The following is a 12,316-nucleotide window of genomic DNA, read 5'->3' as shown; positions in this document are numbered from 1 at the left end:
ATATGTTAAACTTTTTCAATATATTGGTTAGATCTTTCGATATTTGTTATTAGGGATGGCTCTCTGGGAAGAAGAGGTACATTAAGAAAAGAGAGGATAGGACCTGGGGGAGGACGGGGTGGGGAGAATGAGGATTCTATCACAACTGAGTTCTAACAAAAACTCTGGTACGAGATTCTCTCAAGCTGGAACACATGAATACACGGACCAATTAGATGGAGTGCATGTTTGTCATCCCAAGACCAGACCAGTTAAACTAGAACTACTAACTACCAAAAGTTTGGTGATGGGTGATAATTTTTTTGGCGAAAGTAACTTAGTCTATGATAAGTGCATAAAAAGTCTATAATCCATTATAAGTTACAATTTATAACAGTAAAATACTATAATACTATTATTGCACTACTATAAAAATAAAATTAAGAATAACTTTATGAAGCAATTTTTTAAGGGAAATGGTGGACTATCCCCATTTGTCAGATAAGGAAACGGCTGCTTTGCATAGAGTTCAATTTTTTTTCTGTGATTTTTCTAGGGTCACAGGGCTAAAGTAGCAGAGCCAGGATTCAAATTACAATGCTTGTTTCAATAAAACACCATGCTGCCTCTAATCAATATGCTCTAGTACATTGATTATCTTTGTGCTTTTTTTCCCAAAGATTAAAACATCTTACAGTCTCTTATTCATTGTTGATTTATAAGAAGCTGATTGACAAAACAGGTTTACCTAACATTCCCCAGAGAGACAAAAGTAAAAGAACTGACCGCATTTTACAAATGCTGAATCTGGGTCATAGAAAGGTTAAGTGACTTGACAAAAGTTAGTGAAGTCAGTCTGAAACAAAACATCAGGATCATCCTTTTTGAGAGACACTTTACATATCTGATAAATTCTGTCTCAAAAAAATAGGTATGGGTCAGATGATAAGGGTCAGAGGTACTATAATCCAGTTACTAAGAATTGTTCAATTCAATATGTCAAGTGATTATATCCACATGCAAACAGAACCCAGCCCTTCTGCATCTCTGGTATAAAGAAGCTACTCATCTTTCCCCTTAACCCAGCTACCAAGTCTTCCACTGAGGAGCCTCTTTCCATTTACCTGGGACAAGATAAAATGTGAAAACACGGAAAACTACTGAAATTATCATTTCTCAGTGGCAAAGAATACAATTGAGGTCCAGGGTAGGAAAGGGGCTTGCTCAGGATCCTCAGACAACAAGCACCGTCTACTGCAGGGGTAATTTTTGAAACTTGTCAGCTTGGCAGAACCAGGCAGAACTTATGCTTGATAGGCACATTTTTTATGCCCAGGGACTCCTCCATGACATGATGAGGACATCAGGGGAGGTATATGTTTTAAAGAGGAAAAAATAATTGACCTTGAAGTAGAAGTCTGGAAGCAAGGTCACTTAGTCATTTGCAACAGTTTGCCAGTTTTATTAGAAAACATTATTTATGAACATTCTCTCATTTGGATTTAATAATTCATGGCCTGCAGGCTCACTGGGCTCCATTTTGTGGTTTAAAGGACTCTATAATAAATCATACCTCATCTGCTTTGCTTAAATAGCAGCACAGTACCATCTCTGTCCTAGCACTAGAGCCAACAAATTAACACCTTTTTCTAATGTTAACATTTCCAAAAATCAAGTTCAGAAAATGTTTTGACCTAAGATCAAGAGAATTAGTAGAAATTACCTACCATGGTTTGCTAAAATGTTTTAGCTTTTTTCCCCGTTCCTTTTCCCTCTTCCTTGTTGTCTTCAATGGACCCTGTTTTGTGAGACAGAACCTCCTCATAAGCCTTTCAGTCTCCTGACAGATAGAGTTAATGTGGCAAAGATGCCCCAAGAACTACTCTCTGGAATACACCTAAAAGAGGACAAGAAAAAAAGATAACAAGTTTTTACATTTTGAATTCGTGACTACTATCAAATCCGTATCTAACTCAGTATATCTTGGCCCTATTAAAAGGCAAAAGATTTTAGGAAAGAAAATCATGGGGTTTTTAGTTTGTTTTTTTTTTTATTAAAGAAGCTGATAAAGTCACAGAAAATGTTATGCCTCAGGCCTACATAATGTAGGTAAATTTGGTTAAGATATTTATGCCTGAAAAATTAATGGAAATAATAAAGGGATACATTTCAATAAGTGCTCAGACAAGCTTCTATGTTTATCTCACAATCACTTTGTGGAAGTAGGCAGTGTATTATTCCCATTTTAAAAACAAAGAAATCAAGTCTCAGAATTATCTAACAATTGTATAATTTTATTTCCTCACCTGTTCCTATAATACATTGCCTGATCTGCCCTTTTACCCCATTCCACCCCATCTACTTTTTATTATATTGCTTACATCTTATTCTTCTTCCCATCCTACCTCATTACCCTCCCCCAAACTCCCAATGCAAATTCCTTGGGAGTAAGGATTATTCTTTAATTATATCCCTGGTACCGTGAACATAACAGATTCAAATGCTAGGTGAATTTATTTTAACAGAATAAAATCAAATGTTATTTGAATTTATTTCAATCAAACTTCACAAAGTGATTTTCTCATATAAGTTATGAGAAGTATGGATTATCATCCCCATTTTCCAGATAAGAAAACCAAGACTCAGGGGGCTAGAATGATTTTCCTAATTAGTGTTAGAATTCTGACTTAAATCCAAGTCCTTTAACTCTAAATTTAAGACCCTTTTTCTCCAGATTCACTTATTTATGAGATGAATAACCCTGGATAAGGCACTTTACATATCTTGGGCTTGGGGTTCTCATCTATATAATGGGGAAGATGACTAACACCTTTCCTACTTTTATTTTTTTCCATTCTCAGTTTTTTTTGTTTTTGTTTTTTAGTTTTTAGGTTTTTTTCTGGGTTATACAGGTATTATTTTGCAAAATATATTTCCATGTTATTCATTTTTGTGAGTAATCTTATAAAACCAAAACCTCAAATCATATACTGAAATAAACAAGTGATAAATCATGTTTTCATCTGTATTCCTAATCCAACAGTTCTTTCTCAGAAAGTGGGAAGCATTCTTTTTCAGAAGTCCCTCAAAATTGTCCTGGTTCATAATATTGCTGTTAGTAACAAAATCTATCACATTTGATCGTTACACAAAATTTTAGTTACTATGTGTTTTTCTGGCTTGGCTCATTTCGCTCTGCATCCATCCATTCACATAGGTTTTTCCAGTTCTTTCTGAAATCATCTTGTTCAACGTTCTTTATACCACAATAGTATTCCATTACTATCCTATACAACAATTTGTTCAGCCATTCCCCAATTGAGACACATTCCTTTTTTTTCCAATTCTTTGCCACCACAAAAAGCGCAGCTATAAAATATTTTTGTATAAACAGGTCCTTTCCCATTTTTTTTTTAATTTCTTTGGGATTCAGATCTACTAGTGGTATTCCTGGATTAAAAGGTATGCATTCTTTTATGGCCCTTTGGGCATAATTCCAAACTGTCCTCTAAAATAGTTGGATCAGTTCACAAGTCCCCCAACAATGCATTAGTGTCACAATTTTGCCACATTCCCTCCAACATTTATTATTTTCCTTTCCTGTTATCCTGGTCAATCTGATAGGTGAGGTTGTTGTTTTAATTTGTATTTTTCTAATCAAGAGGAATTTAGAACATCTTTCCATGATTATTGATAGCTTTGATTTTTTCATCTGAAAACTGCCTTTTTATATCCTTTGACCATTTATCAATTGGAGAATGATTTAGATTCCTAGAAATTTGGCTGGGCAGCTGGGTGGAGTGGATTCAGAGCCAGGTAAAGAGACCAGGGGTCCTGGGTTCAAAACTAGCTTCAGACACTTCCTAGCTATGTGACCCTGGGCAAGTCACTTAACCCCTACTGCCTAGCCCTTACCACTCTTCTGCCTTAGAATCAATACACAGTATTGATTAATGCTTTATGTTTAAATCACATACCCATTTTGACCTTATCTTGGGATAGGGTATGAGATACTGATCTAAACCTAATTTTTGCCATATTGTTTTCCAATTTTCCCAGAAGTTTTTGTCAAATAGGGAGTTATTATCCCAAAAGCTGGGATCGTTGGAGTTTTTTAAACACTAGATTGCTGAGGTCATTTACCCCTAATCTATTCCATTGATCTACTCTTCTTCTTCTTAGGCGGTACTAGACTATTTTGATGATTATGTTTTATATAATATAGTTACCTTTACTATTTTTAGAAGCATGAACCAAATTTAAGGAACTTTCACAGTTCTGAGATCTAGGTTTGCATAAAAAGATGACTGTTTAACTACCACGAACTCCCAACACCATTCTGCTTTCGATTTTACACACAATCCTGCAGAAACCATTTTATTCTACTGTTTAGAAAAATATGTGAACGTGTATAGCAACAGCGAAACAATTCTGAAATAGTTATATTTAATCCACCCAGTTACCAAACAAAGCAAGCCTAGAGAATTAACACCAAAGCACAACAGGTGTTTCAGCCACAGAGGGAGTAATTAAAACTGTTTATCACCTAACTCAAAACATAAGGGAAAACTGTTTCCCTTCATTTAAATACCTCTCCACTGAAAAGATATTCACAAGACTTACTGACAACAATTTAACCAAGAGAAATAATTGCTCCCTCCTACAAAGGAAGTCCCACTCCTCTTTTTTTTCAATGAATCTGGGTAAGAAATAGTGACTTACATGCCAAATACAAATGCACAATTGTGTCCAAGTGATAATCAGCTATGACCTACATGCAAAAGTACCCATGTTATATAACAAGCCTCTCAAGTTCTGAATTCAGCAAATCTGCCTGAATTATGTTCTCATGGACACTACCTAAGTTTAGTGACTATAAAAGGTTCTAATAAATAAAAGCTGTTTGAATGAGTACTCTGACGATAATGACAGCATCAAAAAAGACAAAATTCATTAAAGTTCTTCCCCTTTCAAATTCCAGCTCAACTTAACTTACTAAGTGGTAAAAGTCATCTCACACTTCTCTAGATCTCTGTTTCCAAATCTGTAAAATGACATTGGAGTAAGATAATTTCTAGGGTATCTTCAGATTTTAAATCCTATGCTAAAAGATTAACTTAATTTTTTGCTTGTTTTAATATTTGATTTATTGCTGTGGAAGTAGAATAATCTGATGGAGAGTATTGGGCTCAGACTCAGAAGAACTTAGTCAGAAATCCCAACTCTTGACTCTTAAAACTGAAGTTTGGGCAAGTCATTGTGTCACAGTTTTCTGTGTCTTGAGAAAAATACCTAAAGTAGAGACAAATTTCAATTTGATCTGTTGATACAGGAAGTTCCTATCAACAAGAGTTCCCTAAACTGATGAAATGCCAGATCCTTCAATTATTTTAATTATTGATAAAACTTTTTAGACCAGTGGTTCCCAAACTTTTTTGGCCTACCGCCCCCTTTCCAGAAAAAAATATTACTTAGCCCCCTGGAAATTAATTTTTTTAAATTTTAATAGCAATTAATAGGAAAGATAAATGCACCTGTGGCCATCACCACCACTCCCTGGATAGCTGCAGCACCCACTGGGGGTAGTAGCACCCACTTTGGGAATCACTGATTTAGACTAAACAGCTACTTCCCCCAAAAAAACCATACTAAACAAATACTCTACAAAGTACATAAACTCTCTTCCTCTATCCCCAAAGACTTAATTAACATAAATTTTAAAATGTGTATCCTTTAACTTTGGACTATGATAGCAACTATGACTTTTGTATTTTACCAGAGTTTTGCTGCCTCTCTATGGTGATTTTATTTGTATTGTTGTAGTCCACAGTAAAACCTACTGAGGGTAGGAAAAAGGGAATGGAAAACAGCATTTAAATTGTACCCTTCAAAGTATTTATGCTTTATTGTAAGACTGATTTAGGTAGTCCTGTTCCTGAAAGTCTTTCAAGTTCTGGGATCTTATAAAGACTATATGAAAGAGAAAAGGGCCTAATTTTCCCAAAAAAAAAGTGTTAGGTATCCAAGATGTCTTCCTTAGACACAAAGCAGGGTATCAAACACTGAAAAGAGAAAATGGTATCTACAAATCTTTAAACAGCACCATTTATTATCAAAAGATTATCTGTTGCTATTCCACAGAACTGAGGAACTACAGGAAAGGAAATTAAAATCTGGAGACAGAATGGACAAGATGGTACTTCATAATTAGTTGAGTTTGTGAGATGAGCTTGGCTTGTAAACTTGTTACATGACAGCACTGAAGTAGGAGGTGAAGAATGAGCTAAAAACCTCCAATTTTGCTAATAAAATTTCAGAAATGCTTCTTTTCACACTTTAGCAAATAAGAACCTTTAACTTTAGAAAATATGCCTTTGATTTATGAAGTTGAGGTACAAAGAAATTTTTTCCTACTGCACCTTCCTACTACTAGGAAAAAACATTCTAGGTCCTCCAGTAATATAATAGTTTCATTTCTGGGCCTTTGCCAACACACTCAGCTCTCTCTGGCATCACCTACCACAATTGAAAACTGTGTATCTGGGTCAGAAAAGACAAGTTGCTTTCTGAAGCTCAGTACCTTCAGCAAAAAAAATGTAAATATTATAATTTAACACTTTCAAAAACATCTTTTCAAACAACCAATATAAAAGGAAAGACTGACAATGTTGATATTTGTTGAAATCATTGAGAAAAAGTTGAATATTTTTAGAATCAAGCAAATTGAAGAAAAATATGGAGACTTTACCTTGAAAAAGGATTACAGGATCACAGGTTTCCACATTGGAAGAGATCTTAAGAATGATTTAATTTACTCCCCTTCATATTTCAGAAGAAGATACTGAAACCCAGAGAGAAATGACTCGCTCAAAGTTACACATGTTAAATAGCAGAACTTGTATATGAACTCAAATCTGAGTTCATTTACAAGTTTATGGAACCATAAACAAGTCTTATTTAACCAAAGTCTGTACTGTAAAAAAGAATGTTGTTAGAGAAAAGGATTCAGTTGCTTGTTTTAGTGGCCCATACCTATAATCTCTGCTAATAAGGAAGCTGAGGTAACAGATCAACTAAGTTCAGGAATTCTGAGCTGGTGTAGAGCAAAGCAAAGTAGGTGTCCACACCAAGTCCAGCAGCATCTAGATGGAAATATGGGGTGGGGGTGGGGGGTGGGGTGGGGTGATATACCTGGCTGCCTAAATAAGGAAAAAGAAGTTCAGGTCAGGAAAAAAAGATGAGAAATGTAACCAATATAAATCAATCAGGACATTGAGACGATCTAGAACTTTGAAATTATATTAGCTAACAAGTATTCGATCCCCATAGCAAAAAGCTACTAAGGGCAGCACCAATTTAAGACATAAACATTAACAAAATGTTCTAGAAAAGGAAGATAGAAACAGCATCACCTCATAAAACACCAAGAAGCCATGGAAGACTGAAGAAGAGTCAAAAAAGCAGTGGTAGTAAGCAGTAAAGTAAGCTCTCCCCTTAAACCTCTCTAAACACATCCAGAAAATGCACCAAAACAAATCCTGATGAGGAAATAAAAGAAAAAAGTCAATCTTTTTCAGGCCCAAGTCAGCATTGGATGTTAGGGGAAATGGGGGAGGAGGGGGGGAAGAGAATCGTGTCTGATCAGATAGATACTATGTGCAACAACACTCTTAAAAATGGGAGAGGTTGTCACCGTAAAAAGCACTGCCAACCCCTTAGTATATCTAGAAAAAAACAAGTTGAGAGACAAGCAGTAGAAGTGTAGCTCAGAGTCCCAAGGGGGGGGGGGGGGAGGTTGGGGAGGGTGAGGTCTCATTTCCAGCTTTAAACCTAATTTAAGATGCAGAGGAACAACTAAGGCAAGAGTACCAGACCAAAGGTGGGTACAAAGTTCTGTCACTCCAAAAGAAAAGAGCCTTCTAATTGACGACAAAATTGGGTCAAGAAGATGGCACGCCAAGAAAAACTTGAAGGAATAAGAAAAATAAGATAATCTATATCACACAAACAGATACATGGGAAGGGGAGGGAAAGAGAGTGCTAATAACTTAAACTTTACTCTCAGTGGAATCAATTCTGAGAGGGAAGAGCATATAGATCCATTGAGGTATCAAATTCTATCTTACCCTACAAGGAAAGTGAGAAGAGAAAAACCAAGGGGGGGGGGGGGGGCAGGGAGTACATAAAGGGAGGGAAAGAGAGGGGAAAGGGAATTTAATAGACCCTTAAAAAAGTGATAATAAGAGGGGAACAAAAAGGGAGGGGGCAGAAAGGGAAATAAAATAAGGGTGGGGATTGGGGGGACTGAATAAAAAAAAACCCACTGGTTTAAAAGGAAATAGTAAAAGAAGAAAGGGCAGAAAACTAGGAGAAGAAATCAAAATGTTGGGGGAATACAAAGTGGTTATCATAACTCTGAATGTGAATGGGATGAACTCACCCATAAAACGAAAGCAAATAATATTGCAGGGTGGATTAGAAACCAAAATCCTACCATTTGTTGTCTACAAGAAAGACACAAGAGGCAGGCAGACACACACAGGGTAAAGGTAAAAGGCTAGAGCAAAATCTATTGGGCTTCAACAGAGAAAAATAAGACAAGTCTCACTATCTTAAAAAGCCAAAGTAAACATAGATCTGATTAAAAGAGATAGTGAAGGTAACTGATAAAAGGCAGTATAGACAATGAGGAAATATCAGTACTCAACATGTCTGCACCATGTGGTATATATATATATATATATATCATCCAAATTTCTAAAGGAAAAATTAGTAGAGTACAAGGAAGAAATAGCTAGTAAAACTATAATAGTGGGAGACCTGAACCTTCCTCTATCAGATCTAAATAAATCAAACCAAAAAATAAATAGAAAGAGGTAAGAGAAGTGAATAAAATCTTAGTTAAAGGGTATATGGAGAGGCAAGTCAAAAATTAATTGGAAATTAAATAATATAATTCTCCAAATCAGTTAGTTAAAGAACACCTCATAGAAACAATTTCATTAAAGAGAATGACAATGATGAGACATCCTACCAAAATCTATGCAGTACTCAGGGGAAAATTTATGAGAGAGAGAGAGAGAGAGAGAGAGAGAGAGAGAACAAATTAGGAGGCAGTGGACAATGAATTGGGCATGCAAACAGAAAAACTAGCAAGTGAACAAATTAAAAATCCCCAGATGAAACCTAAATTAGAGATCCTAAAAATTAAAGGAGAAATTAATAAATTCAAAAGTGAAAGAATTATTGAATTAATAAATAAGACTAGAGGCTGGTAACTTTGAAAGAAATAAAATAGACAAAGTATTGGTTAATCTAATAAAAAAAAAAAAAGAAAGAAGAAAACCAAATTAACAGTATCAAAGATGAAAAGGGAGACCTCACCTCTAATGAAGAGGAAATTAAGGCAATCATTAAAAACTATTTTGCCCAATTATATGGCAATAAATATAGCAATCTAGGTGATATGAATATTTATAAAAATATAAATTGCCTAGATTAACAGAAGAAACAGAATACTTAAATAATCCCATATCAGAAAAAGAAATTGAACAAGCCATGAAAAAATTCCAGAAGAAAAAATCCCCAGGGCCACATGGATTCACAAGTAAATTCTATCAAACTTTCAAAGAACTACTAATCCCAATACTACACAAACTATTTGAAATAAGCAAAGGAGTTCTACCAAATTCCTTTTATGACACAAATATGGTACTGATTCCAAAGCCAGACAAATCAAAAACAGAGAAATAAAACTACAGACCAATCTCCTTAAGGAACACTGATGCAAAAAATTTATATCAGTGATTCCCAAAGTGGGCGCCATCGCCCCCTTGTGGGTGCTGCAGCAATTGGGGGGGGGCATTAATTAATTAATGGTACATTATTTGGCCAAAACTGCTGGGAAAATTGGAAAACAATATGGGAGATATTAGGTTTAGATCGACATCTCACTCTACACCAAGATAAATTCAGGGTGAATGACTTGAATATAAAGAAGGAAACAATGAGAAATTAGGCAAACACAGAATAGTATACTTGACAGATCTCTGCATTTTAAAAAGAACCAAGAATTAGAAAAAATTAAATAAAGTAAAATAAATAATTTTAATTACATTAGATTAAAAAGGTTTTGTACAAACAAAACCAATGCAACCAAAATCAGAAGGGAAACAACAAACTGGGAAAAAATCTTTATAAGAAAAAAAAAACTCTGACAAACTTCTAATTACTGAAATATACAAGGAGCTAAATCAACTGTTCAAAAACTCAAGCCATTCCCCATTCGATAAATGGCTAAGGGACATTTTAGGCAATTTTCAAATAAAGAAATCAAAACTATCAATAAGCACATGAAAAAGTGTTCTAAATCTCTTATAATCAGAGAAATGCAAATTAAAACAACTCTGGTACCACCTCACACAGAGTAGACTGGCTTAACATGACAGCAAAGGAAAGTATTAAATGTTGGAGGGGATGTGGCAAAATAGTAACATTAACGCCCTGCTGGTGGAATTGTGAACTAATCCAACCATTCTGGAGGGCAATTTGGAACTATGCCCCCAAAGGGCTTTAAAAGATTACCTGCCCTTCAATCCAGCCATACCATCATTGGGTTTATACCCCAAAGAGATAATAGGGGGAAAGACTTGTACAAAGATATTTATAGCCACACTCTGTGGTGGCAAAAATTGGAAAATGAAAGGATGCCCTTTGATTGGGGAATGGCTAAACAAATTGTGGTATCTGTTGGTGATGGAATACTATCATGCTAAAGGAATTCCATGTGAACTGGAAAGACCTCAAGGAACTGATGTAGAATGAAAAGAGCAGAACCAGGAGAACATTGTACACTGTCTAATATAATGGATTTCTCTACTAGCAGCAATGCAATGATTCAAGACATTTCTGAGGGACTTATGAGAAAGAATGCTATCCACATCCAGAGAAAAACTGTGGGACCGGAAACACAGAAGAAAAACAACTGCTTGCCTACAAGGGTTGATGGGGATATGATTGGGGATGCAGACTAAAAGATCACCCCAGTGCAAATACTAATAATATGGAAATAGGTCTTGCTCAATAACACAAGTAAAACCCAGTGGAATTGTGCGTTGGCTATGGGAGGGGGTTGGAGGAGGGAAGGGAAAGAATATGAATCAAGTAACCATGGAAAATTTTTCGCAACTAATCAATAAAATAAAAATACATTTTTAAAAAAGAGGAATTTATCAGTAGTTACCACTCTGAAATAACTTCCCATTGTCATTTCCTGACAGTACTTGAAGACACTAGCATTTTAATACTGCAAACACTGGTTACTTAGCTATACATTTGCTTTTCAACTTGTTAAAGATTAATGAGCCTTAGCTTTAATACATTTCAAGCCTGTCAGTCCTAATGCCTTAGTGGCTTTACACAATTTCAAAGATATAAAATTTTAACAGAAGCCAGTTTTTCACTGCTTATTTTTCCAGGCAGGGATGCTAGTTAGGAACCTCGGGCTAATCATAGCTTCAGGAAATGACCAAATTAAGCAATGCCTGTGTTATGTGCAAACACCTCTATTCTCAACCCCCTCTTGTCCTAATATACTGTTCTATTAGGTGCTTTCTATAATTAAAATTAAGACTTTATGTTCTAACATGGGGCAGCTAGGTGGCTCAGTGGTTAAGAGTGCTAAACCTTGGAGTTCATATGCAGCCTCAGACACTTTACTAGCTGTGTGACCCAGGGCAACTCACTTAACCTGTTTGACTCAGGCTCCTCATCTGTAAAATGAGCTGGAGAAGGCAATGACAAACCATTCCAGTATATCTTTGCCAAGAACATCCCAAGAGGATCATAAAAGAGTTATACATGACTGAAAACAACTGAACAGCAACAAAAATAGTGTAACATTTTTTTCTTAAGGTTTCTTCAAGCTTTATAATTCTATACCTCTGAATTTAGCCATTATCTCTACAATTCCCATATTTTGCCTTAACCTTCCTTACTATATGTTCTTTTCAATTCTAAACTCATTTAACGATGACTTAACTAATGTATCTTGTCCCTCTAGTTCAGTGGTTCCCAACCTTTTTTGGCCTACTGCCCCCCCTTTCCAGAAAAAATATTACTTAGCCCCCTGGTAGCGCCTACTTTGGGAATCACTGCCTAGTTCAAGGATGTGTGAACTTCTTAAAATATCTTAACTATATTTCAATATAATTGATTTCCTTTCAAATTCAGTGCATTTTATTTTATGTAAAAACACTGAGAAGTCCACAGCCTTCACCAGATTAACAAAGGGGTCTATGACACACACAAAAAAAATAAGAATCCCAGCTAAAATCAG

The 12,316-nt window shown here is 35.5% G+C and overlaps 1 protein-coding gene across 1 annotated transcript in view; it reads right to left on the bottom strand.

The window, feature by feature from the left end:
- The window catches only part of LOC123237367 (spermatid perinuclear RNA binding protein), a 123,223-nt gene that overhangs the window by 54,407 nt on the left and 56,500 nt on the right, over positions 1 to 12,316 (bottom strand). Inside the window, exon 2 of the mRNA XM_044664251.1 lies at positions 1,707 to 1,876. Coding sequence (XP_044520186.1) covers positions 1,707 to 1,709 — 3 coding nt within the window. The 5' untranslated portion in view covers positions 1,710 to 1,876. The remainder of the gene's footprint in view (positions 1 to 1,706; positions 1,877 to 12,316) is intronic.

Source organism: Gracilinanus agilis, chromosome 2, assembly GCF_016433145.1.
Source record: "Gracilinanus agilis isolate LMUSP501 chromosome 2, AgileGrace, whole genome shotgun sequence".
Taxonomy (NCBI): domain Eukaryota; kingdom Metazoa; phylum Chordata; class Mammalia; order Didelphimorphia; family Didelphidae; genus Gracilinanus; species Gracilinanus agilis.
This window is presented reverse-complemented; position numbering and strand designations above follow the sequence as displayed.